Raw genomic sequence first — 26725 nt, forward strand, 5'->3', positions numbered from 1 at the left:
TCTTCCTATGGGCTATTGTGTCTAGATGGGTGATAGCAATTCATCTCCATTCTACATGACACTGATGATCCTAGGCCAATTACAACCTGGCTTCCAGTTTAGGTTTGTAACTGTAGCCCCTCTTGAAAAGACAGAACTTTGCCTGATAACATCCAGCTTAGATTACTACACTATACTATGAATGGAACTACCTTTGAAGACTATAACTTCAGCTGGTTCAGAATGCAGCACCCATATTGTTAACTGAACTAGCTGATTGGAACACGCCTCACCAATGTTTAAAGATCTTTACTGACTTCTAGTTTGTTTCTTGGCACAGTTTAAAGTGCTCTTTTGTTTGATAAAGGCTCTATAGAGGACCATCTTTTAAAATTCGTCTTCATGAATTTTCTCTCACATTTTCTTATACGGTCCTGTTCCAGCTACCCCCAAAGTTAGGTGACTGGTGACTGGATAGAGCTATTTTGTCAAGGCCCCCCATTTGTGAATATATCCTTTGGCACTGACTTAATAATAAGACTTAACTATCTTTCAGGCAGAAACTTTTATTCAACTGAGCATTTAAAGGGTGATGTATTTGTAGTGATGCTCTTTATTCTGTTTTAATATGGATTTAATAAAATTTTAGAGAGAATATGGGTTTTATTTTTTTAATTGCTTTATTTCTTTTCGGTGACATTGAATGCTTAATTGGAAGAGTGGGACAGATTTTTTTAAATTAATCAAAACACTCCCCATAAATTGAAATGTTGTACTCCGCCCTGAGCTCACCTGGCGGGGAGGGCGAACTAAAAATCTAATATAATAAATAATAAAGAACATTTTTAAAATATTCATCTGTTAAAATTGTATCCTCCCATCAGTTTTTAGATGGTGACAATTCAGTTTAGATGGTAACAGTGCAAAAACTGCTGTGAATAATTAAGTGCGAATAGGACTGCGAATAGGATCCCAGGTCCCCCAGTGGTGGCGGGGAATCCCCCTCTTCTACCCTCTACTCCCTACCACCATTCACCCACTTGGCAAGGGGAAAAGGCCTCCTGGGCATGCTCCTGTGCTTCACAGCAGGAGCGCTCCGGCCCCTGCACTTACGTCACTTCCCAGGAGTGACGATGTTGCGCGATGCCAGGAGCACTCCTGTGTTTTGCAGAGGGCTGTTTGTGGCCCAAAACGGCCCACTGCAAGCACAGGAGGGCTCCTGGCTCCTGCACAATGACATCGCCTCTCAGGAATGACTTCATTGCACTATACCGGGAGCGTGCATGCACAAAGTACACACATAAAGATGTCCGAAAAGGTGAGTGCTAGATCCCCCCTTTTGCTGGGAGGGTAAGGGGACCTGGCAACCCTAACTGTGAACCAGCACTCTGCTAGTTTGATTCCCATTACTGCCATGATCTCTGCAGGGGGCCTTGATTAAGCTACTCCTCTCAGCCCCAGCTCCCCAGCTGTATTGTGGGGATATCAACAACACTGGCTTTGAGTGGGTGTCTTTGAGTGGGTGTTAATCTGTCCAGAAGGGTGATATATAAGCATGCTGTTGTTGTTATGTACCTCCAGCTGCATCAGAATATTCTACAGTGTGCTAGAGGCCACAATGTAAATGAAATTAGACAGCTGCCTACCTAGAAAAATGTCTAAGTCCTTCTAACAATTTACTGGGTGGCCAGTTGCTTTTGTTTGTTTGCTTGCTTGCTTGTTTATTTGTTTGTTTGTTTATTTATAAACTCATTCTGATTTTCCATTTGCAAATTTAGAACAATAATTATTTCAGAGCCTTTGTCCTGTTATGGGCCACTCCAGGCTTCCATGCTGTGGTCTATGCCAGGAACATAACCAGAATTGTATTCAGAAGCAAAGGCATTAATTCTTCTGCTGTTCTGTTTGGAGATTTTATTCCAGGACTTTAAATAAGTATCTACTCCAGCTTCTGTTCTCTTGTTGTTTCTCTCCAGCACACAGTAATACATTTGATCAGAACGTGCTAATAGGAAAGGACATATAAATCTCCCGGGGAAACAAACTGCCTTTTACTTGTGGGGTTTTTCAAGTTGTTGATCTTATGTTTCTAGAATCTGAGTGGCTCAGATTTAAGCAGATATCATCTTGAATCTAAATTGCCAAATGGATATTTCAAGTACTGGATTTTGTTACAGTTAGGCCCATTTTATAAAATGATTGAGAATCTTCATGCATGGAGGCTTCGCAGATCCAGGCACCATATATGGCAACTCTTTCTTTTATACTGGCTGACTTTCAAAATTGCAAGAAGTTAGAAAAATGTGAAAGCATATTGAATTAGAAAGTTTATATGTAAATGTGAATGTTTGGGAATCAGGAAAACTGTCTCATATCTTTAAGGACTGGGTGGCATCGACAGAACTTCAGGCATGCCTAATTAAAGGCTTTTAAATTAATGAGTCATCAGCTGTGTGCTTGAGTGCCTTTGGTTTTGGATAGGTAGGTTTAACTGTTACCAATTATTCTTTATTTTAACAGTTCGTAAGAGGTGAAGTTTAAGGTATTTATATGTTAGAATGACAGTTTAATATGGGACTATTACAAACTTTCCATATATGTCAACTGATTGCATTTTACCTTATGCCTTAGCCAAAGAGAAAGAGAGGAGTTTGAAACTGAGTTTAAACAGAAATATGAACGGGAGAAGATCCTGCTGACAGAGGAGAACAAAAAACTTTCCAATGAGCTTGATAAGGTAAGTGTTGTAAAGGTATGGCTAACATAATGAGTAAAGTGAACATTTGCGCAAAAGAATTTTTGAAATAATATGGATAATTAACTTCAATGTTGAATCTAATTAACAGGAGGGGATTTTTAGGGCCAAACTGAGAGCCAGTTTGGTGTAGTAGTTAAGAGCGCGGAACTCTAATCTGGAGAGCCGGGTTTGGTTCCCCACTCCTCCACTTGAAGCCAGCTGGGTGACCTTGGGCTAGTCACGGCTCTCTGGAGCTCTCTCAGCCCCACCCACCACACAGGGTGTTTTGTTGTGGGTATAATAATGGCATACTTTGTAAACCACTCTGAGTGGGCGTTAAGTTGTCCCGAAGGGTGGTATATAAATTGAATTGTTGTTGTTGTTGTTAGGGAGCAAAAATCCCCAGTTCTTTGCTTCTTGTTCTCCCAGTCTCACAGGGGGAGAGTTGGCCGCAAGCCACTTTAGGGGAGGGGGGAAGAGTGCGTTCCACTCCATGCCTCTTATGATGGTCCCTGCTTCCTCTCCATGCCACCTCCTTCCCCCTCCCATCAGTGCCACTGCCATCACCTCACCTTCCTGTTCCTGACTCTTTCCTCCTGTCACCTCCTCCTCTCACCTCTCATTGCCATTGCATTGTCTCTCACAACTCTCCGGACATAATTTTCTCTCCTCATCTCTGGTGCTCATTTCTTTTCTTTTGTACTGCTTGGTTATGCCAAACCCAATCTCATGTGATTTCGATCAGCCTCTTTTGAAAGTCACTGTGTGCACGTGCGTGTACACACATTGCCTCACCTGGTTTTAAGGGCTTCTAAATGTTCTCAGTTTTACTTAACGTATTTTTTTGCATGCCTGGGTGCTCCCCTCTGCTGTGCAGACACATCTTCCCAGTCTTTACCTGTTCTCATTGTGGGTAATATTTGATCCACATGGTGTGGGCCATGTTCAGAATTAGATGATATTATTCTTGTTGTTCCTGTTCCATAATGGAAGTGTGCCTTACACAGTCCAGATGAGAGCCCATAAAATTGCTTAATATATGTTTGTATATAGATTGTTAGAGGAATCACAATGTATTTTACCACATTAAAAAGATACTTTCCAATGTCTTATTTATTTATTTATTTTATTACATGTCTAGACCACCTTCCCTGTCAGACAGGCTCAGGGCAGTGTAACGACATCCAATTTTTACATAAAGTTTAAGAACAATAAAAACATTAAAATACTATTCCGTATACAATTAAAATTTCTCAATTGGTGGATATAAATATTAAAATACAGCATTTTAGACGCAGGGCTTGGCTCTTGCATCATGCTCTGCATCACACTTATGAGCTCCTGCATGGGTGGTGGATAGTCTTCAGTGGTATGGCCAGCGAGAGGACAGCCTAGCCCCCACCAAATGCCTGGCAGAACATCTCTGTCCTGTAGGCCTGGCAGAAAGATAACAAATCCCTCCAGGCCCTAGTTTCCTCAGACAGAGAGTTCCACCAGGTCGGAGCCAGGACCAAAAAGGCCCTGGCTCTGGTAGAGGCCAGGCGGACGTCCCTGGGGCCAGGGACCATCAGCAAATGTGTATTAGCTGACCGAAGCGACCTCCGGGGAACATATGGGGAGAGGCGGTCCCAAAGGTATGCTGGGCCCAGTCTGCATAGGGCTTTATAGGTCAGCACCAGAACCTTGAACCGGATCCGGTACTCAACCGGTAACCAGTGCAGCTGACGGAGGATGGGTGTTATATGTGCCATGATTGGAGCTCTGGCAACCACCCGTGAAGCTGCATTCTGAACCAGCTGCAGTTTCCAGATCAAGCCCAAGGGAAGCCCTGCGTAGAGCGAGTTACAGTAATCTAATCTGGAGGTGACCGTTGCCTGGATCACTGTCGTAAGGTCATGGGTCAATAAGTAAGGGACAAGTTGTCGAGCCTGTCTTAGATAGAAAAATGAGGATCGAACAACCACTGTGACCTGTGTCTCCATAGACAGAGAAGCATCCAGGAACACCCCCAGGCTCCTCACTCTCGACACTGGTGTAAGTGGCGCTCCATCGAGAGCGGGGAGCCAGAGTCCCGCATCCATAGACCCTAGACCCACATGCAGGACCTCCATCTTCAAGGGAGTCAGTCTCAGCCGACTCTGCTTCAACCATCCAGTCACAGCTCCGAAGGCATGTTCCAGGACATCTGGGGCAGAGTTGAGCCGGCTGTCCATCATCAGATACAATTGGGTGTCATCTGCATGTTGACATTAAAGCAAAATAGGCATGGTGAAATACACATGCATAAGTAGATTCTCCTATTGATTAGAAGGAAAAGTGCCTCAGAAAACAAAATTTGTAAAAACATACATACAGATTACAGCTCTTCATGAATGTAAAGCACTAATAATAGACAAAGTAGAAGAAAGAAAAGTATTTTTGATATTTTAATTACTGACTAGAATAATTGTATCTTCTCTTTGCCCCTTGAGCGGGCCCAAGGCTACTTAGAATAAAAATGTACCCTAAGATACATAAAAGCAGTTTAATTTTAATATTTATGAGCCATAAAATATTAAGCATAGAAGAAATTTACTTCAGATTACTAAGCCAATATCCTATATCTGCAAAAATTAACTATATCTTTAACATATATTCAGCTTACAGCTATGTATGAAAGACTGAGTATGAATAACCGGCAGCTGGAAGAAGAGGTGAGAGATCTTGCTGACAAAAAAGAATCCGTAGCACACTGGGAGGCTCAGATTACCGAGATCATCCAGTGGTAAGTATCTCCTTTAGCCCTGGCTATCACTGAGCCTTTTGCAACATGTTTTTCATTTTGTGTAATGAAACTCAGTTCTTCATTCCTTGATGTTCTCTTTTCAAGTCTATGAAAACTTCTTAAGGAATGGATATGCTTCATTGGGAACAATTCATGGCTTTGCAAGAATGAAACAGCAGTAGGAGCTATAATAATTTATTTTTATTATCCCCAGTAGTTTCACACATTGTAGAATAACCCATTGACTTCAGTAGATTTACAGCCCAATCCTGATGCCTACCGGGCACCAGCGTACTTACGCCCGCATTACTGCAGTGTCACTAGTCCCCTCCCTAAGGACTTAGGCAGAAGAGCTGCCCTGGTGGGCCAAGGCCAGAAAGGCATGACCAGGAGAAAAGGCTCTGTAGTTGCCCTGGCAACACTGGCAGAATCCACCAATTGCTGGGCAGCTGCAGTTGACAGCACTGTGAGTGGCAGGGAAAGGCATAGCCAGTCCGTGAACCAGGCAGCATTTCCACATTGCCAGGTGCCAATGCCACTCCCTTGGTCTGCAAAGAGTTGATGTACAGGGCAGGAAGACCCCCGCCTGCCCCAAGAGGAACCCTGGAGGGAGGAGACAATGAAGGTGAACACAGGGCAACCTCCATTTCTGGCAAGGGCCAGGTTGGCTGCTGAAGCACCGCTCACTTGCAAACTCCCCCACCTCACTTCCATTCCAGGAAATATGTACCCCGTCCTTGAAAAATAAGACCAGAAAGGCAGGTAGACCCAGCAAGGGTTGCACCCACATCCCCCAGCAATCAGGATCAGTCCCCCAATTCTCAGAGAGGCAGTTCCTTAGGGGCAAGTGGAGGGCAGGTTCCGAAACGAATGACAGGGATGCCCATTGAAAATAATGGGAGAGGCTAGAAGGCCCATTGGATGTGATGGGAGCTATAGAGGGGTTATGCTGGTGTAACTCTGGGATATGCTGGCGTAACCCTTAGTTGGCTCCCTGAGCACTTTTGGGCCCCTCACTCAGGATTGGGCTGCCTGAAGGGTATCACTCTACTTAGGATTGTGCAACAATGAAATATAAAACCAAAATTCTTAGAGAAGATTGCAGAGCTAACACTTCTGTAAAACTGACTTGCTCCTAGTACTGTGTTTTAAAATGGTCTGAGAAAAAACCAAACATTTGACGAATACCATTTGAACTGCTTGTGGACAAGGAAAGGTTTTTGTAGTAACTTATCATGTAGGATCTTTTATAATATTTAAATTTTGAAAACAATCGGTCCCTGAATATTTTCACAGATTTCTTAGACTGATTAACGTTAATGTTTTGCAGCAGTCTCAAGCTGCTTGAGTCCGTTTTATCTTCTTTCAGAGCAGCTGTATAACTAAAGTTTTTTGTATATAAAGAGAAGTGGATAAACTTAGGAAGCCTAGTTAAATAGATCAGATCCAGTGCAACTTCATTGTCCATATTTAGACAAAGCATTGGATTTTAAGTATGAATGGTTAGTCAGAGCATGTTAGGCTCTGAAACTCTGGATGTGGTCCAAGCAGTGTAGTTTGTTTCATAAATGTGTATAATTCAAACACATTTTGTATGAAGGATCAGTTTTAAAGATCTGAAGATTAAAAATCAAAGCAAGATACTTTGTCATGTGGAAAAAAACCAGTAAAACAAATATATTATATATTCAAAGAATCTAAGGCCTCACTGAACGGTTCACTTATTGAGGGTGTTATTAAAATTGTTTAGGTCCTTCTGTCAGGCAGGCATGCCAGCCTGCCTGCCATCACTGTGAATGCATATCTACTGGGAGTGGGGGGGGGGATGGGCTTTCTTCTTGTAGTGTAGTTTTCTTCCTCTCTTCTTGGCTATGCTTTGCAGACAGGCGTTATCAACACAGCTGGGAACAGCCTTGGGAACTTCAGCTTGGCATCTTTTATGGGACTTTCGCTGACTTCAACTGTCTGTTTGAACTGGGGTGGGGGGACTGGGGGTATAACCTCTCAGGAGAGACTTTGCTTCAGCATTCCAGGGAATTCCTATGTACAAGTGCACTTCTGGGGAGTAATTTCTAAAAAAGACCCTGTAACTCATACAACAGTGTTTGGTGAAGTGAAAAGTCTGAGAGAATCCCGCTAGCCAGGCCTGACACCTTCCTCAGTTGAAAGAAAGTTAAGATTTGTACACATACAGTCCCAATGCTTTGATTACTAAAAAGTTTGAAAAAGATTTGATTTGTCAGAATTCAGTAGATGGTCTGTCTCATAAAAGTAGACACAAGCACCAATGGGGCATGATGTTGTCTGTGGATTCAGGTCTCTAACCAAAAATTTTATGGTGGGGGGGCTAGGATTTCAGGCTGCAATAATTCCAAACATTGAGACTCAGTGGGTGGGACATGATGATATCTCAGGTGGATTCTGGTGATTTCATGCAGTGGGACTTGGTGATGTTGCATTGTATTAATAGTAGTTCTTCCATCCACTGGTATCTCTGTACCATAATATCTGTGTGTAGACACACTCAAGTGGCTTTGCAGAAACTGTCTATCAGATTAAAATATAATATGGAAATTAACTGTGCTAAATATAAAATTTAGTTGAGATTTCAGTACCACATGCCTTCCAATGCCAATTTATATGTATAGTACTTACCGCAAACAGTTATGCATAGTAGTCTGTGTAGTAAGGGTTAACATGTGCAGTAATCCCAGATTTGGGGGTGAGGGATAAGGGCAAGAGTTCAACAGTGTTTATTTATTGGTGAGCAAAAGGCATTCTACTCATACTCATAGGCTGTTTCATACAGACAAGTTATAGCAGGAGTCCCGAAACTTTTTGAGCTTGTGGTCAGCTTTGGAATTCTGACAGAAGGTAGAGGCAGAGCCAACCACAAAATGTCAGGGAATGAGGTTATGCATAAATCTGATAGTAGCTCTTCAACATTTCAGGCAGAAGCTCTAATTAACAGAATGCCTTTTAAAATTAACATATTGTTTAAAAACATATTCTTGCAGAAACACAAAATAAGGAGAGAGAGAAATCTCATTGGGCAGTATCTGTCTTCATTTTGCAGATATGTAGCACACTTGCGCAAAAGAGAAAAGAAAATATGCTGCTTCTCCTGGCTATCCCCTTTACACGAGCCCTTCTCTTACGAGCTCATCCATTTTTAACCTGGACTGTTACTTCTAACAAGGACAATTGGTGCTGACAGGGTGGTGAGAGCTTCTTGTACTTGTGTACACCAAGAAAAAAGATTGAGCAAATTTTGATAGGAATGTAAATTTGTTTTTAAAAAATGGCCAAAATTTGATGTAGTGATGTTATCATCAATTTCCAATTTTATACCCTGAGGTATAAAAATACATTCAAATTGGGAAGATCTGATGATTTCAATAGAAATTCCAGTTAGGTGAATTACTTATTTTCACCATCAGCCCAATTGTGTTTAGTCAGAAGTAAGTCCCACTGTGCTTTTAGAATATCACTCTCCTGTTTGCACAGGTAAACTACTTTATATAAAGCCAGCATTATACCATAAACATCAAAAATTCAAAAAACCCTACTACTTTCTAAAATACTTGGCAGGAGATAGGGAAGTTCTCAGCAGATATCATGGTGCTCATGGGCTCGGCATTGGGGACCTCTGTTCCAGGGACTGTATGACATACTTCTTTTTTCTTATACAGGGTCTGTTTCCATATAGGAAAATGAAATGTATCCTACCATGTGGGAGACATACAATTCATTTGTTTCTGCAGTTTCATGTGTAAAAGAACATGCATGTGATCTTGGTTATGGTCTTAAAAACTTCTTTGTGATCCTAATTTTGTTAGTTTAATGTTGAACTCTTGTTAGGTTGATGCAAAAGCCCACTGACAATTTTTGTCGGGACACACATGCCACAGTGCCACAATGCAGTGATTTTGCCTGTGTATTTAATATTCATGGCTAATGAACATGTTTCTGAAACTATAAGGTACACACTTTTCTGTGAAAGAGAGTACTGTACTGAGATTTCTTTTTGTTGTAATAAGAACTGAGAACATTTATTTTAGAAATTACATTTCAGGAATAATATATATTCACCTGATTTAAAATAACTTGGGTTATATTAAGATAAAAACTATAGTGTTACTTTATAATCATAAGTCGGTTGCAACTTGACAGCACATATGTACCTACTATGTAAATATACCATTACCAAGGATTATGTCTACCAACTCCAAGATATAGTTCAGCAACTCTTAACAAAATGGGTAGCTGGGGCAGGATGAAATTATGGTCATTATTTCTATAGTAGCTTGATCATATGTTTATTAAGCTTTTCACAAAATTTAACAGAATCATTAGACAAAATAATATTGCCTTTATTTTAACCAAAGTTCTTACCTGTTTTTTTCTTTCCTTTCTTGTCTAGGGTCAGTGATGAGAAGGATGCTCGAGGCTATCTTCAAGCCTTAGCCTCCAAAATGACAGAAGAACTAGAGGCCCTGAGGAACTCCAGTTTAGGTGCAAGAGCAACAGTAAGGAATTTAATTTGCTGCATCCAAAAGTTTTTGCACTGTCAAATAAATGCTTAAGAGTGTATTATATCACCTTTTACACCTGTGGTAGTAGTGTCAGCAAACAATACATTATAGTCTTGTGGCATGGCTGTTACATCAACATTTGATTGGCACAAACAGGAACCCTGAGTTATATACATATGCAACCTGAGGCTGGAACAAAAACATGTGCAGTTCAGTGCACCTTTTAATAGGTTTCTGTGATTTTATCAAATGCAGCCACTGGAGATATAAGGTCTAGGGGGATACCAGCATGATGAGAGAAGAGGGGCCTTTCCGAATGCTGTGTTGTGCAGAAAATTGTCAGTCCAAGATGTTTCTCTGGCCTCTAGAGGAAAGGTACAAATATCACTCCCACTTTGGTTACAGGCCTCTCCTCTTGTGCCAGTCTTCCCCTTGAAATTTCAACACCGGGAGAGGGTAAAAGAAAAAATGGCTGTTTAAAGGCTTATGGAACTACACCTAACACATTTTTCTGCCTCCAAGTTCTTGTTGAACATGTGCAAAATCCTGTAGATATGATTCAGTGCTTTGTGTGAGTCCTGGAATGCCATTTTAAGCGATTTGATAGAAATATTTGTGAATATATAGTACATTGTTGTTTCACTTGTCTGTCTCTAATAAACAGTTCATGCGCTGGACCTATTACACCAAGATATTTATTGCTATTGATTATAAAATTCTCTATTCCGTTTGAGATATAGGTTTATAAAATGTATTTGTTTCAGTAGCCCCATGTGCATTTGCTGAGATAATGTTCCTATTAGACTGCCAACATAAATATGTTTCTTGTCATCATTGAAACATACTATTTAAAAGATTTACTCCTCTTGCAAAAAGTACTTCAATTGTTTTAATGTAATCTATGACCTGGATGGCCCAGGCTAGCCTGATCTTGTCAGCTCAAAAGCTAAGTAGGGTCAGCCCTGGTTAGTACTTAGATTGGAGACCACCAGGAAAATCCAGGATTGCCATACAGAGGTAGGCAGTGGGAAACCATCTCTGATTGTCTCTTGCTTTGAAAACCCTATGGGGTTGCCGTAAATTAGCTGTGACTTGACGGCACTTTACACACACAATTTATGACAATCTATGTCACCAACTGTCAAACTATAGAATAGTAATGTTTGTTTGATTACTTAGAGGGGAAAAAGGAGAATCTTTGGATGATTGTCAAAACTCTTCAAGGGAGACTAAATTGTAACAAATAAATGCCTAAACTAAAAATAAATTGTGTTTTTGTTTTTGGTTTTAGGACATGCCCTGGAAGATGCGCCGCTTTGCAAAACTGGATATGTCTGCAAGGTTAGAGCTACAGTCAGCCTTGGATGCAGAAATACGAGCCAAACAAGCAATTCAAGAGGAGCTGAATAAAGTTAAAGCTTGCAATATTGCATCAGAATGGTAAGACTTATTTTAATGAAAGTATTACTTGTAAAAACTTTGGTAAGAGTTAGGTGAGCAACCAAAAAGGAACCTTGTCTGATGTTATAGTAGTACTGGCCCTGATATGTGGCATTTATGCAATCTTTATTCTTCACAAAGTAACAATAAAGTCACTAATAAAGTGCCAGGTTTTATTTAAAGAGCCAGGGTGGGGTACAAGAGAATGGGAGAGAGCAATTTGACAGAGGACAGGGCAGTAGAGTCTGCTGTATTAGCTTCTGATGCTGAGAAGAAACCTGGTTGTGAACAAAAACCACCTGACATGCATAACATTCCTTTAAGATCTCCAAGTCCCCCTCTCAAAAGTAATTATGGTACCTGGGGAAAGGCAAGAGGGGTATGGGGGTAGGATTCAAAAGGAAATCTTTTCTTCAAAGTAGTATTAGTGCATCATTGCTGGTGCAAATAGTAATATTTTAACTTCTTCAAAAAATGAAAAGAACATTGATGAAACTGACAAAGCATTCCTCTCAGACTAATGGTGAAGTGAAAAGAAAATAAAGAAAGAAAGCCGAGTTACCAATTTCTCTTCTTTATTCGGTGTGGTGACAGTAAACCAGTTGACACTAGAAAGGACAGAGAAGCAAAATAACTAGTCAGTTCTTAAACTGTGACAATACCAAAATGTAGGGCTTTGGGAGGAATATCTCTGGATTCTGAGGAATCATTGAATGAACAATGTCAGTAATGGAGAACAGGGCTAGTGCAGATTGGTCCTTTTTGTAGATAAATAATAAATGTAAATGCATTGTTTTTGTAAATGCATTGCTTGTTGAGCCCTGATTGTAATGGTACACACTAGTTTGTGGCAGCCTTGAGCAAAGCAAGAGCTGTGCTTTCTTAAGACAGTGTCATATAGTGGTTAGAGTATTGAACTAGCATCTGGGAGACCCAGATTCAAATCCCCACTTTCCCATAGAAGCTTGCTGGGTGACCTTGTGCTAGGTCATACACACATGGCCCAACTTATCTCACAAGGATATTGTGAGGATAAAATGGAGGTGAGAAAACAATTAAGCTGCTTTGGGTCCCCATTGGGGAAAGGGCATGATATAAATGCAGTGAATAAATACAATAATTTGTTTTAAATTGTGAAATCTATAATTTCTAATATGCTTTAAAGGGGTTTTTATATAAAGCCATCTAAAAGAAGTATAAAATGCTACTTATTGCTTTATTGTTATGCAGTAGAATAGAATTCTCTTCTTCAAATTTTATTTCATGTTTCTTTGACAATTGGCTTTGGTCTTATTTGAACAGTGCAGCAAATAATGTTCAAGAAACTTCCAAACAATGTGGCCCTTATTAATTGGAAATCTGTGTTTTATCCTTGTTTGTTTCAAAGCAAACTACAGGAATCTGAGAAGAAGAACTCTGAGCTGTTGTCAGAAATAGAAAGACTGAAAAAAGAAACAGAAGAACTCAGATCAGAAAAGGGTATGGAAATTAGTGTCCAAATAAACACAGTCATAATCTACCACACAGTGATGGGGATAGCTTATCAAGTAAGAATGCCTCTTACAGCATGTTGTAAGAATCTGGATTCTGAAAATTCTGGCTATTAAAGTGTCAACATACCTCTTGTATGATAAGATGTACCCAAAGCTGTTATAGAAAGACAGAAGCACATTTATCTTGGGTTCTCTCAGTGCACTTGAAACATACGGTATTTTTATTGTAATCAGGTTGTACTTGTTTTGAATCTTGTATATAGCATTCCCTAAAGATTTATATGCTAGTAGTATTTTCTGATGCATAGTGACAAAGCTTAATGATGAATGACTGTGGTTAAAATGGTGGGTTTTTTGATGCTTGATAATTATAGGCTTGAAAATAATCATACGGAGTAGATGGGCCTCCTCCAAATCGGATGTGTGTTTATCTCAGCCATAATCTTTCACTTACAAAGTTAAGATGTAGATTTTAGAATAGTCAATTGAAATTATCCTGTTGTGGATAACTTCCTATAGTATTATTACTCTTCTTTGTCATTGGTATTAGTCTGAAAAATGATTTAATGATAGATCATGGTGAGTTTACATGATCAATATGAGAGGATGAATTACCTGGGGTAGTGCAGAACTCTAGTTATGCCTACATGGGTGATTTGTTTTCCACTTTTGTTGCTCTTTTAAATATGCTTTTAAGTAGTGCTCATGATACATTATCCGGGTGGTGAAAGTAGGTTACTGAATAGATCTTTGCAATAAACTCAGAGAAAATAGGGATCTATCCCCTGAACTATAGCATTTCTTCATTCAGTGTCAGTGAAGATGACGACCTCTCTAGTTACATAGGATAAATTTTTACTCAGTTCAAATAAAATAGTAGACAAGCCTATAAACAACCAGCCTTGGAAGAATACTTGGGGGAAAGCAGATCCCTTTAAACGGGGTAGTAGGAACTGCGTTGGAACATGTACCACTGCCAGGGATCTTGATCCCAGAAAAGTGGGTTGAGAGACAAAGGCTGCAATCCTAACAACACTTTCCCAGGAGTAAGCCCTATTGAATTACATGAGATTTACTTCTAAATAGATTTGCTTAGGACTGCCTCTATAAATATGGAACTGACACTTCTCATTTGAGGAGAGGAGGGCATCCTAATGGCATAATCCCTTGAAGACAGGATATTAGGTCATTCCTTTCCCACCTCAGAGGAGAGGGAGTGTGCTTCTTCAATTCTTTTCCTGCCTCCTTTGCAAGCACAGAAATCCTAAGCAGAGGTCTAGGTCATCTTTCTTTCTCTCATTTATGCTTTTTCTGTGTTTGTCCCTGTTTTTAAAAAATCCTTGTTTGTCCATCTCTTCTCACCTCCTCCTCCCTTGAATGACTTGCTGTCAGAAACCCTGCAGCTATATCATTTGTATCTAACTTAACTGAATGAAAGTCAGTCTTGGCAGTGAAAGGTGATTTGAAAGCTGTTATGGCCAGTGAGAGAAGGTAAACAAAACAAAAGAATAAACCTGCAACTATGAATGACTCTGTAGAGCAACAGAGATTCCAAGCCTTGCATTCCAGTTTACTGTGAGGACGATTTTGGCACCAAAACCTTGTAATCATTGCCGGCAGCCTGCATCAGCTGCCACTTCCCCTGCAGCCCAGCATATCATTCAGGGGATAGTGAAAAGCCCACTTGGCCTGTTAAGGTAGTGCAAAAAGCCTGCCCACACCATCCTCCTTGACTTCATCCTCCAGTTGGGGAGGGGGTTATGGCTCTGATTCTGAGCATTCAGAATTTGACTCTGATAGGTAGGAGGGGGGATTTTTGGATGAATACCTTCCTCTGCAGGGCCCTCAGTCTCATGAAGAGTTGCCTCCCTTACTTTTATTTTATTTAGCATAGCTTTTAAAATGTATTCTAAGCTGTGCTTTTAATCTCTGTTTTTAACTGTTTTGGTTGCTTATATTTTAATTATTTGTTTTATATTATAAAAACTGTTGTTTTGTTTGTTTATATTTTATACTGAAGGCAACCTTGAGCTCCTTTTGGTGGAAAGGCAGCTAATAGATATTTTAAATAAATGAATAAATACAGGGCCTTAAAGATCCTACAACCCCTAATGGGGATCCAGAGCCCAATGTGGAGGAGGAGGATGGAGGCTCTGAAGAGCTTGGTACCACCCAAATCTTGTGCTCTACCTTCCCGTTCCCTTGCTTCTTTACCAAGGGGAGCAAGAAGTAACTGGCTGAACCCTCAGGTCAGTGCCTTCCAAATTAGACATGCTGAAAAACTATACCCCCCCCCACAATGTCTCGTCTCCTCAAAATCCCAGTGATGGATGCTCCTGTGGCAAGCTTGCCCTTGGGCATGGCATTACCTAAAGAAGAGGAAAGTTCCTTAAAAGATTTCAAAGATAAAAAGAGCAAGGTGACCTTATGCAGAGCTCAAAAAGCAATAGCCTACTCTGTTAGAGGATCTGCTGCCACTTCTCTCATGGAAAGAGCCTCCATTATGTCGCTCCTAAGGAAAAATCCTGATTTATCATAGAAGTTTACTGGCTGCCTCTCCAGGCTGGAGAGAATAGGAGAGAATTCACAGCTGATGCCATCTTCAACTCTGAATTTTTTTTCAAAGACTATGGTTTCTACTATGGTGGCAAGAAGGTATTTTATGGCTGAAGAATTGGATGGTGGATGCCACTTCCAAGGCTGATGTAGTCACCTGGCCTTTTCTGAGAGGCAAACCCTTTGGCAGAACCTTTGATAACATTCTCATAGAGACAAAGAAGGCCATGCCCTTTTTCCTCTAGGCAACGGAAGGGGTTTAACTTCCGGTTATTTCAGAACTACAGGAGTCTCTCCAGATTCTGTATGATCTATAGAAGGCCACCCTGGTCCAAGCCAATGTCTTTCTTCAGCTCAAACTGTCAATTCACCCTGGGACAAAACTCAAGCAACAGAGGCAACACACCTCACCAACAGTGCACCTGACATCAGGACTTCACCAGTGACGGGCAGATTTTGACTCTTCTGACAGAACTGGATCACATCAACATCCAACACCATCAGGTAGGGTTATGCCATTAAACATGTCTACCCCACAAACAATCATTTCATACAGTCCCCTCATTCCAACCTTCTGACTCAAGAGGTCATCCATTCTTTCCTGGAGATTGTGGCCATAGAACCTGTTCCTTAGGATCAAAGATGCTCAGAATTTACTCCATCTTTTTTACAGGTTTCAAAAAAGAATAGGGACTGTAGGGCCATCTTAGACTTCAAATGTCTCAACAAAATTGTGACCTACAAAAAATTCAAAAGAGAGACACTAAAGTCGATCATGTAGTTGATTCTATTAGGGGGCTTCATGACTTTCACAGACCTCAGGAAGGCATACTTGCACAACCCATCTTTCCTCCACACAAGAAGTATCTATGTTTCACCTGGGTAAGGGATCATTACCTATCCAGGGCTCTATCCTTTTGTTGAGCTTCAGCCCTGGGAATGTTCATGAAAATGATGGTTGCCCTTTTAGCAAGCCTCAGATCCCAGGGTATCCATATATATCCTTACCTGGACAACCTACTTATCAGTGATGGGTCTCCTTCACTGGAGAATGCTTCCTGTGACATGCAATCCACAGTCCAATATCTATCATTTCATGACTTCATCATCAATCTCAAGAAGAGCCAGTTGACCCCAGTGCAGTCCACATGAAACTCTGTCTTCTGCTAGACAAAAGCAGCATAACTAAGGAGTGCTGCAAATCTGGTCATTGCTTCAAAGTCTGTGGATCTAATGTTCCTGACCCAGCTCCTGTGCTCTATGATTGCTTCCAGTGACACGGTCCCATGGGCATGAGCACACTCCATAGACCTTCAATGGTTCCTGCTCCCACACTAGTGTTCAATTATCCTCAAACTTCACTTTAGGCTGAGATCTGCAATTATGGAGCTCCTTCAGTTGTTGGGCCATCTCTTCACATCTAAACAAAGGCAAAAAGATTCACCTGGAAAAGGATCTGTGGATCACCACAGATGAGTCTTCTGGGGTGGGGGCCCCACTGCATCCTGGGTCAAATTCAAGGAACCTGGTTGGTGCCTGGTTGGTGCCAATCCTCCTGATACTAAAATCCTTCTTGAAAACATCTCAGTACCTTCATGTTTGTGCCTGAACAGACAATACTATGGCAAAGGCCCATATCAATTGCTAGGGGGGCACATGCCCCCAGAAACTACAAATGGAAGCATCCTCAATTATGAAATGGTCAGAAAAGAGTCTAGCATTTATCTGAGTGGAATACATCAAGTGCACCTCTAAAACTCAGGCCAACTGGCTCAGTCAGACTCGCCTAGACCAAGGTGGGTTTTCATTGTCCTGGGTTCTGTTCAGGCAGCCCTATGTACACCTCTTTGCCACCTTGATTAACACAAAGACGAACTGCTTCTTCTCCTGTTACAATAGTCCACAAACAGAGAAGATGGATGCACTCATCTGCAGGTGACCAGTAGACATACTATAGGCTTTTTATTTAATTCCGCTAATCTCCAGAATGTTGAACAAACTCAAGCAGGAGAGAGCAGAAGTTATCTTCCTGGCCCCTCATTGGCTTAGGAGACCCTGGTTCTTGGACCTGATTGCATTGTCAGTTCAGCCCTCTGAATGCTTCCAGTCCTTCCAGACACTGTTCCAGGGACTGATTTGGTACCCTAACCCAGCCACTGCACCTGACTGCTTGGAGTTTGAGCAGCAAGGACTACTAGATCTAAGGTTCTCTGAACTGATAGTGAAGACTGTACTGGCAGGCAACTGACTGTCAACTAAAGGGATCTATAGCTGCACATGGAAGGCCTGCAGGAAGCAGAAGAGTCTGATGGAGGCAGGTGTCTCCATGCTCCTTTCCATCCTTCAAGATGGTCTTGACCCCAAGGTCTTAGTGCTCACACATTCTGTATGCAGGTAGCAGTACTGGCCTCTGTGCTGCCTGCAGTTGAAGATGGTCCTGTTTTTCACCATCCAGCAGTCAAGCATTTCTTCAGAGGAGCAGCACTTCTGGCCCTCCAGTGGTGCATTTCTTTTGCCTTCTGGAGACTGCATGTGTTTCTCCAAGCACTTACAAAATCTCAGTTCAAACCACTGCAAGAAATATTGCCTAAGTTTCTCATAGTGTTATTCCTTACAACTATCACCTTTGCCAGACATGTTTCAGAACTGGGAGCTCTGTTTACAGTGTTTTCTCAAAGAATGTGGTGGTTCTTCATCTGGATGCTTCGTTCTTCCCAAAGGTGAATTTTACATTCCACAGATCTCAGAAGGTGTACTTCCTGTCCTTCTGTCCCAATCCATCCATCCCAAGGAAAAAACTGATATACCTCTGGTGTGCATAAAGCCCTATGTACAGCTTCTTTCGGGAGATCAGATGCTCTGTTTGTAGCATACTATTTGGTAGCCAAAGGCAGAAAGGTATCTAAACCAGCTCTCAGCAGATGGCTTAAAGAGTGCATCATTTTGGCCTACTCTTCTCATGGGATGAAGCCCTCGGAAAGGATTATAGCCTATTTAAGCAGGAGTGCTGCAGTGCTACTGTCCGGAGTCTGAGTCCCAGCCCCCAGACTTGCCAGGAGGGAGCAGTGGGAGGCAACCGGGAGGCAGTGGCCCTACCACCCCAGCCAGCAACCAGGTCCAGAACCTGCCCACTCCAGGGGGATGGGGCGAAAGGCCAAAGCCTCAGAGGGCTGGAGGGAGCAGGGGGAGACCAGCCAGTCCCACCCTCCAGGGGGAAGAGAGGGGGCTAAGCAGGACAGAGGAAAAGGGTCAAGGCAGGGGGAATAGGGACCCAGCAGCAGCCCAAACAGAGCCCTTACCAGCCAAGGAGGAGAAGCAGCCACTACAGCCCAGAGCCACACCCCGGCTAGAGGACAGCAGCCTGGCTCAGGAGTTGGAGCTACCACAGGCATTCTGGGGGAGGAGATGGGTAGCCCCACCCAGCATCAATGAGCAGGCAGCCCAGAAGCTGGCCAGGGCAATTCCTCGCGAGCAAGGCCAGGCAAGCTCAGCAGCGCAGAAGCTGGCTGGGGCAGCTCCTCGCGAGCAAGGCCAGGCATGCTCAGCAGCACAGAAGCTGGCTGGGGCAGTTCCTCGTGAGCAAGGCCAGGCAAGCTCAGCAGTTCAAAGGCCTACTGGGACAGCTCCTTGTGAGCAAGGCCAAGGAGACCTCAGCTGGGGATGGCTCGCATTCAACCCTACCCTGCCAGCAAGGCAAGGAAGCCAAGAAGGGATTAGTGGTAGGAGGGAAACACCTGAGGGAAGGCACAGCTGGGCCAAGTCAGGAGAGGGAACAAGCCTAGAAGGAGGGCTGGACGGGGAAAGGAAACCCTATATAAGGTGGCTAGGAAGAGCTCTGAGGTGGTGGGTGTGAGTAAGGAGTGATGGTGTGGAGTGAGAGCAGAGCAGTGCAAGAGTGGAGGCTTGGAGGAGAGTTCTGGGAGGAGGAGATGATGGAGGACGCAGGGGGTAAGCAGGCCAGGTTGAGCAGGCCAGTGAGTGGATTGAGAGGGAGTCAGGGTGATGTATACCGCCCCTCCTTCCACAAAGCAGGGTCCTGCAGCATCCCTGGTGCTCCTCTGACGTCAGGGCCGGCCCAGCCGGCGCCTTGCCCAGCGGCAGCAGCAGCTACAAGCCCTGACAGCTACCACAGCAGCCTTTCATGCCAGTGCATTAGTTCTAGAGATCTGTAGAACAGGCACTTGGGTACCTATGTACCCAAGTTATTATACATCAATACAAAATTGACTCATATACATCAGCTGATGCAGCCTACAGGTGGTGAGTCCTCCAAAAGGTGGTTTAAAAGGAACAGAGACAGAGTGCTGTCCACTTATTTTGAGGGGAAGCTTTTTAATCATCCCATGCATCAGGATGTCCTCCTCTCTTCAAATGAGAAAGGAATGTTGGACTTATCATCACAGCTATCTGGGCTCTGAGAAGGAGCAGGAAAGGGAGCTGCTAGAGTGGTGAGTCTTTTTCTGTTGCCTTCCTTAACTGGTGTGGGGATTTGCTGAGGTTACTGTGTGGGAGGACAGTGTTTGGGGCTGTGTGAGTGTGTAGAGCCTGCTGTAAAGTGGTGCCAGTTGGGGTAAGTGTTTCTGTTTGTCTTTTTTGCCCGAGTTGGAGCTGATTGCCGAGGAGGATTGTTACTAATTGGAGAGTGTCTGTATTGCCTGGGACTAACTGTTGGCCCCACCCTCTACTGAGTGAGCCTTGATTGAATTAGGCTGCTTCTCACCAGAGGCACTTCACAGCCATTTGGGCTCTGAGAAGGAAAGGGACCTGCAGCTAGAAGAGTACTCTTGGAATATACTTGGAAGGTGATGATGTCGACAGAAGGCCCCTTTCCAGTCACTTGCACGGAGTTTGTTTTCCTCCCGGAAGAGAAGATAGACTTCACTTGTCAGAAGTGTAAGCTGTTCAGGCTTTTGGAGGAGAAGATTCAGAGCCTGGCGGAGAGGATCACCACCCTTCAGGAAATCAAGGAAGGGGATGATTTTATTGAGAAGAGCCTGGGGGCTATGCACAAGCATGAAGAAATAAGTCCAAGAGAAGGAGGAAGAGTCAGTCTCCCTTCTGAACCTCCTCTCAGTTCTGCAGTACAAACCAGAAGGCGTGGACTAAGGCAACACTCTGGTCCACTGGAGCTCAAGAATCGTTTTGAGGTGCTTCAAATGGTGATGGAGACGAGAGTGGAAGGAGAACCGCAAAAACCTGGAGGAGGGAGTGAAGAGGGCATGGGGCCACACGGAAGTGGAAGAAAATGGAAAGTGGTGGTCATTGGGGACTTTCTGCTCAGGGGTATGGAACGTCATGTGTCCAGGCCTGATCCCTTACTCTGAGAGACGTGTTGCTTTCCAGGAGCCAGAATTCAGGATATTACAGACCAACTGCCGAAAATGATCAGACTGATTGATCAGTACCCGTTTGTGCTGATTCACGTGGGAACAAATGACACAGCCGCAAATACTATAGCAAGAATTAATTATGAAGCTCTTGGAAGGCAGTTGAAGACAGTGGGGGCACAGGTGGTATTCTCTTCCTGTCAAAGAGGAATGCAAAGGGAGCAGACCATACTCGAGATGAATTGTTGGCTGAGGCGGTGGTGCTGGCAGGAGTGCTTTGGGATCTGGGACCATGGGATAAGTTTTCTTAGGGAAGGCCTTCTAGCACATGATGGGCTTCACCTCTCAAGGTCAGGGAAGAAAATGTTTAGAAAGAACCTGGAGAGCTTCATCAGGAGATCTTTAAACTGATGCCGCAAGGGGAAAGAGATGATCAACATGGGAATTTCAATGAAGAAGTTAAAACAGCGGGTGCCCACTTGAGTAGGACAGATTGAACAAAGGTACAAGGATACAAGTGCCTATATACCAATGCCCAAAGTATGGGCAACAAGAAGGAAGAGCTTGATCCTCCCTTGCAAACAGAGGGCTACGATATAGTAGGAATTACTGAGACTTGGTGGGATGATTCCCATGACTGGAATGTGGTAGTGGATGAGTATGAGTTGTTCAAGAAAAAATGGAAGGGTAGAAGAGAAAGCAGAGTGGCATTGTATGTGAGGAGAGGGCTTGATTGTCAGCACATTCTGGAGAATGTGGTTGACAGCCCAGTGGAAAGTATATGGGTGGAAATAAGGAGAGGAAGGACAAAGGGTATTGTTGTTGGAGTCTGCTACAGACCGCCTGACCAGGGAGAGGAAATGGATGCTGCCCTCCTTGAACAGATTGGTAGAGTGTCCAGACATCAGAACTGTATAATTATGGGTGACTTCAACTTTCCCAATGTGTGCTGGGAGACAAGCTCAGCAAAGCGACAAAGACTCTCACAAGTTCTTGACCTGCCTGGCCAATAACTTCCTTTTTCAAATGGTGGAAGAAGCTACAAGGGACTCGGCCATAGTAGACTTAATATTAACCAACAGGGAAGAATTGGTAGATGGGGTGAAGGTGGTGGGAACCTTAGAGGGAAGTGACCACGTCCTGTGGACAAGTTTACATCAGGACCACAAAGCGTAGCATCCAGACAAGAATAAAAGAACATGAAAGACACTGCAGATTTGGCCATCCAGAAAAATCAGCAGTGGCTGAACATAGCCTAACTCAAACAGGACACAGTATCCTATTCCAGGACACCAAAATACTTGACAACACTTCCAACTACTTTGTCAGACTGCACAGGGAAGCCATTGAAATTCACAAGCATAAGCACAATTTCAACAGGAAAGAAGAGACTTTAAAAATGAATAGAGCATGGTTTCCAGTCCTGAAAAACACCAGGCTAACAAAACACTCTATACCCGACAATAGCCCTGCAAAGAAGATTAGCACATCACGCACCAATCCATATGCAAAAGAACCTCCTCAGGATACAGTGAAGCCTCCCTCCATTAGCATTCCACACCCTGGGAAACTCTTACAGGATGACTCAGCCCAACCCCAACCCTCCTGAGTAGATATAAATGACCTGCCAACATCTTTTCCACACTGTGACACTGAGAGATCTCTGTCTTTTGGTGCTACACCTCTGAAGATGCCAGCCACAGCTGCTGGCGAAACGTCAGGAACTACAATGCCAAGACCACGGCTATACAGCCCGGAAAATCCACAACAACCATCGTTCTCCAGCCGTGAAAGCCTTCGACAATATATTGAACACCTCTACGGGGAGGAAACATTTCAACTGCACCAAAGAGTGCTCGAAGAACTTTCTAGAGAACTTGCACAGCCTCCGTCCATAACATTCTAATGGGTGGACTGGACTATAGGACAGTTCAGTGGATAGGGAACTGGTTAGAGGACCGCACACAAAGAGTGGTGGTCAATGGCGTTTCATCAGGTTGGAGGTGTCCAGTGGTGTGCCACAGGGCTCAGTTTTGGGCCCGATACTTTTCAATATTTTAATCAATGATCCGGATGAAGGGGTAAACGGGCTACTCATTAAATTTGCTGACGATACCAAATTGGGAGGAGTGGCAAACACCCAAGAAGATAGAGTCAAAATACAACAAGACCTGAATACTCTGGAGAAGTGGGCAGTTGTGAACAGGATGCAATTCAACATAGATAAGTGCACAGTATTACATCTGGGCCACAAAAATGTGAAGCACAAAAACAGGATGGGGGATATACTTCTGGGTAGTATGCAAAAGAGTGTATGCGAAAGAGTAAGAGTGGACTGTAAACTAAATATGAGCAGTCAGTGTGATGAGGTGGCAAAAAAGGCGAATTCAGTCTTGGATTGTATCAAAAGGGCCATTGCATCGAAATCTGCAGGATTTCTTCTCTGGCCTTTCCCTGCCTTCTTCCAGCTACTGTCGTAAAGCTACTCGTTGCCAGACAGCTTTTCCTCCCTCATTATTGTCACAAAGGGCAATGTGAGCAGCTGGCAAGGAAGAAGAGGAAAGAGAAGAGTGAAAAGGGCAAGAGTTGCCAATAGGGATGGCTGATCTGCAGCCCATTTTTAGAAGCTTTCACGCCCCACTTTTGGGTCCCTTAGGTTGGGAAACACTGATTTATGAGATAATGAACCCTTTTGTCTTATATGTCTTAACCGTTCTTTCTGCTGTTACAGTTATTGTTAAACGTCTTTTCTACTAAACGGAGGTTGCCCCTTTTTTGGCCTTGCCCTCTGTGTTTAATATTTAGAGCAAGTCCTGCTTGAGGATAATAAGCAATGGATCTACTTTGTGGTTTTTGATGGAAAGCTCTGGAAGCCTCTGAACTGAAGAAGGGAGGAGTACTCCCTCTCCTCAGAGGCAGGAAAGGAATGGCCTAGTATCCTGCTTTCAGAGATTATGGGAGGAGGAGTACCCGTGCATCAGGATGTCCTCTTCTACCTCAAATAGAAGGAAGCTTCATAGTTAAGTCTAAAGTTCCTTTTATTCTGCTGGATGTTTCAGAGGCTGTAAGAAATATAATTGATGTAAATATGGGAAGTTTTTTTGGAAAAAAATTAATTAAAATGAATGATTTTAATTTGATGGTATTCTTTTACAAACAATACAAGCCCCTAAAGCATGACTACTCAAAAGTGAATCCTATTAAGTTCTCTAGGATGTCTTCCCTAGTAAATGTGCTTAGGGTTGCAGCCAAAATCATATGCAAGTGTATTTCTAGTGTTTATATAGTTTTTACTTACTGAATCTGGATTTTAGGCTTTATGTATATGTGTTGCTCCTAGTACCTGTAAGTAAACTAATGATTAAAACCTGTGTATTATGAATGGGTTTCAGCCACATTCTTTTTATATAACTGTATCCAACTGAGTCACATTATGTGGAAATTGTTTTCCAAGAAGAGTGCTGTTGAGATTAGATGATCCATCTTGTATAAGTGAGGAATGTTGTTCAGTAACACAGGACAGTGAAAAAAATGAGGCTTGAAACAATCCTTTGGGTAAAATGTGAGAAGATAAATATATAGATGATTACATCATCCTGCATAGAGCTGTTCCCGAAGATTGTTTAAAGATAATTGATTGACTAATGTATTTATATTAAAAGCCCTGACGCTAAATATCCACTACTTTTATCCTGTGAAGAAGAGGCATTAGTCTGAGCTTGATTTAACCCTAACTATACTAGTTTTTGTATCTATGCAGAATATACAGTCCTTTCTAATAAAAGGCTGGGCAGGAAGGCAGTTGTACACAAGGGTGATGTACATCTCCCAGGCCAGTTTGGCTAGGGATCCTGGAGGTGTTTTGCCATCTTCTGGGGTCACTGAGGGTATGTGTGGGGGGGCGAAGTAGTTGTGAATTTCCTGCACTGTGCAGGGGGTTGGACTAGATGATCCTGGAAATACCTTCCAACCCTATGATTCTATGATCTCATCTCACATAGTCCTAGATTAAAAGAGTAGAATGCTTGACTTTGTTTTGGGGCCGTACTTCTCAGACATACAGTGTTGTGTAGTGGTTAGAGTGTCACACTAGAATATGGAAAACCCAGATTCAAATCCCCACTCTGCCATGAAAACTTTTAGGGTGACCATGGGCCAGTCACAAGCACAAGGCCTAATTTGCTTCACAGGGTTGTTGTCAGGATAAAATGAAGGAGAGGAGAACAGTGTACGCCACTTTTGGCCCCCATTTGGGAGAAAGGAACAGTATAAAGGAAGTAAATAAATAAATGCTATCCTTCTCTTCCCATAAATACTAGGCCCGAGTAGAGTGCATACAGTTGTCTGGCTGCTGAAGCTCTTTTTATTTCATTTTTTACCATTACTGGGAACATTTTTTTAAAATCCATCTTCATATTTTGACCTGGTTTAGAGTAGCCTATCATAGAGAGAAAGATTTTGGTAAAGTGGCAATTCAGATAATTATACTGTCAGTCCTTGGCAAGTAAATCCCCAAGTTCTCCACAGCAATCATACAGGTGAATTAGTTGAAGTAACTTTTATTAGAGATCTATCAGGTTTAAGGTGCTCAGACAGTGGAATTGGCAGATGGGACGTATTGAGGGAAAGCATGGTTAGTTATAGGTTAATATCCCGCCCCCAGGTTAGTAGCCCGTTGAAATTCCGGCGCGAATGCCAGAGATAAAAAGTATCAGAGTTTAGACTACGATAAGCAACAATAGCACATTAGATATGAAATCATCCCTGTTCTCAGGGAAGATACAATTCAGACTAGCTGCATCTGGCCTCAAGGCCGTTGACTACAGAAGTGAAAGTGTTTAACTTCAAAGCAGAGATAACACACTGAACTTCCAAATAACAGACATTAAAAAGTACTCAAAACTCTCCATAGTGTCAGAGGATTAATAGGTTGCCCATAACATACACATGGAATGTACTGTAGGCAGGCATACATGACATATACTTGAACTGCAGCCAAAGTTGTCTTGAGCTCTACTCAGTGGGTGAAACATGATCCAGGTGAGATATGTCTTAACTGTTCTGACATGTGAGATCTGTTCTACCATTTGACCTAAAGCTTTCCATAAATTCTGCTGCACAAAGGATATTTTTATGATACAGGAAAGAATACTGTTGTGTATATAAGATAATATGTATACCTTACCTTCATTGTTTCACCCAGAACAATATAAATAGTCTATTTAATGTGCATTGTGGTTTTGAAGTGAAACTTGTCTCCCTTGGCTCAGAACAAAAAAAATACACTATTTTTATCCAATTTTCCTTTTCCTGTGTTTTCTCTATGAGCATGTATTTAAAAAGATTTTATTTTTATTTTAAAAGAAAGTGTTATTTCTGAAACATTACATTATAAAAGAGGAGGAGAACAAACTCTAGGAGCAAACTCTTTCTGTAGCATTTCCAATTAACTAAATGTTAACACAAGCACCACTCCTTTTCAGTTTTGCTGAACTTTCTGCTCGTAGTCCTTGCTCTTTAGTCTCTTGCTGGGTTAATTCTGACCCATGGCACCCTCGAATATACATTTGCTGAGGTAACAATAACCATATTGGCAGTTTAAGATGGATGTTCCTTCCATTTAAGCCATCATATCTGTGGTCCAATTTGAGGAGATTTGATCTCAAGTCAACCTGCCCATCCTACTCATGAGTAAGCTTTAATGGAGCTAAGAAATTATGCCATTTATTACACAGGATCCTGGAGGCAGGAGTCAGATGAAGTAGTCTTGCCCCTTCCCATGCTGATATGGCCAGATGCAAGGTCTGGAGTCTCCCTATTATATACTCTGTAAGGATGAACAACTTGTGTTTGTCTTGCACTACTTGATTATCCTCAGTTAGTGGTCTCAGATG

The 26725-nt window shown here is 42.5% G+C and overlaps 1 protein-coding gene across 2 annotated transcripts in view; it reads left to right on the forward strand.

The window, feature by feature from the left end:
* Positions 1–26725, forward strand: part of CDC42BPA (CDC42 binding protein kinase alpha) — a 326855-nt gene that overhangs the window by 204978 nt on the left and 95152 nt on the right. For both annotated transcript variants that reach the window (XM_054979352.1, XM_054979361.1), the window contains exons 16-20: positions 2611–2716; positions 5356–5480; positions 9904–10009; positions 11307–11455; positions 12843–12934. In XM_054979352.1, coding sequence (XP_054835327.1) covers positions 2611–2716; positions 5356–5480; positions 9904–10009; positions 11307–11455; positions 12843–12934 — 578 coding nt within the window. The remainder of the gene's footprint in view (positions 1–2610; positions 2717–5355; positions 5481–9903; positions 10010–11306; positions 11456–12842; positions 12935–26725) is intronic.

The sequence above is a fragment of the Eublepharis macularius genome, chromosome 1, assembly GCF_028583425.1.
Source record: "Eublepharis macularius isolate TG4126 chromosome 1, MPM_Emac_v1.0, whole genome shotgun sequence".
NCBI classification, from domain to species: Eukaryota; Metazoa; Chordata; class Lepidosauria; order Squamata; family Eublepharidae; genus Eublepharis; species Eublepharis macularius.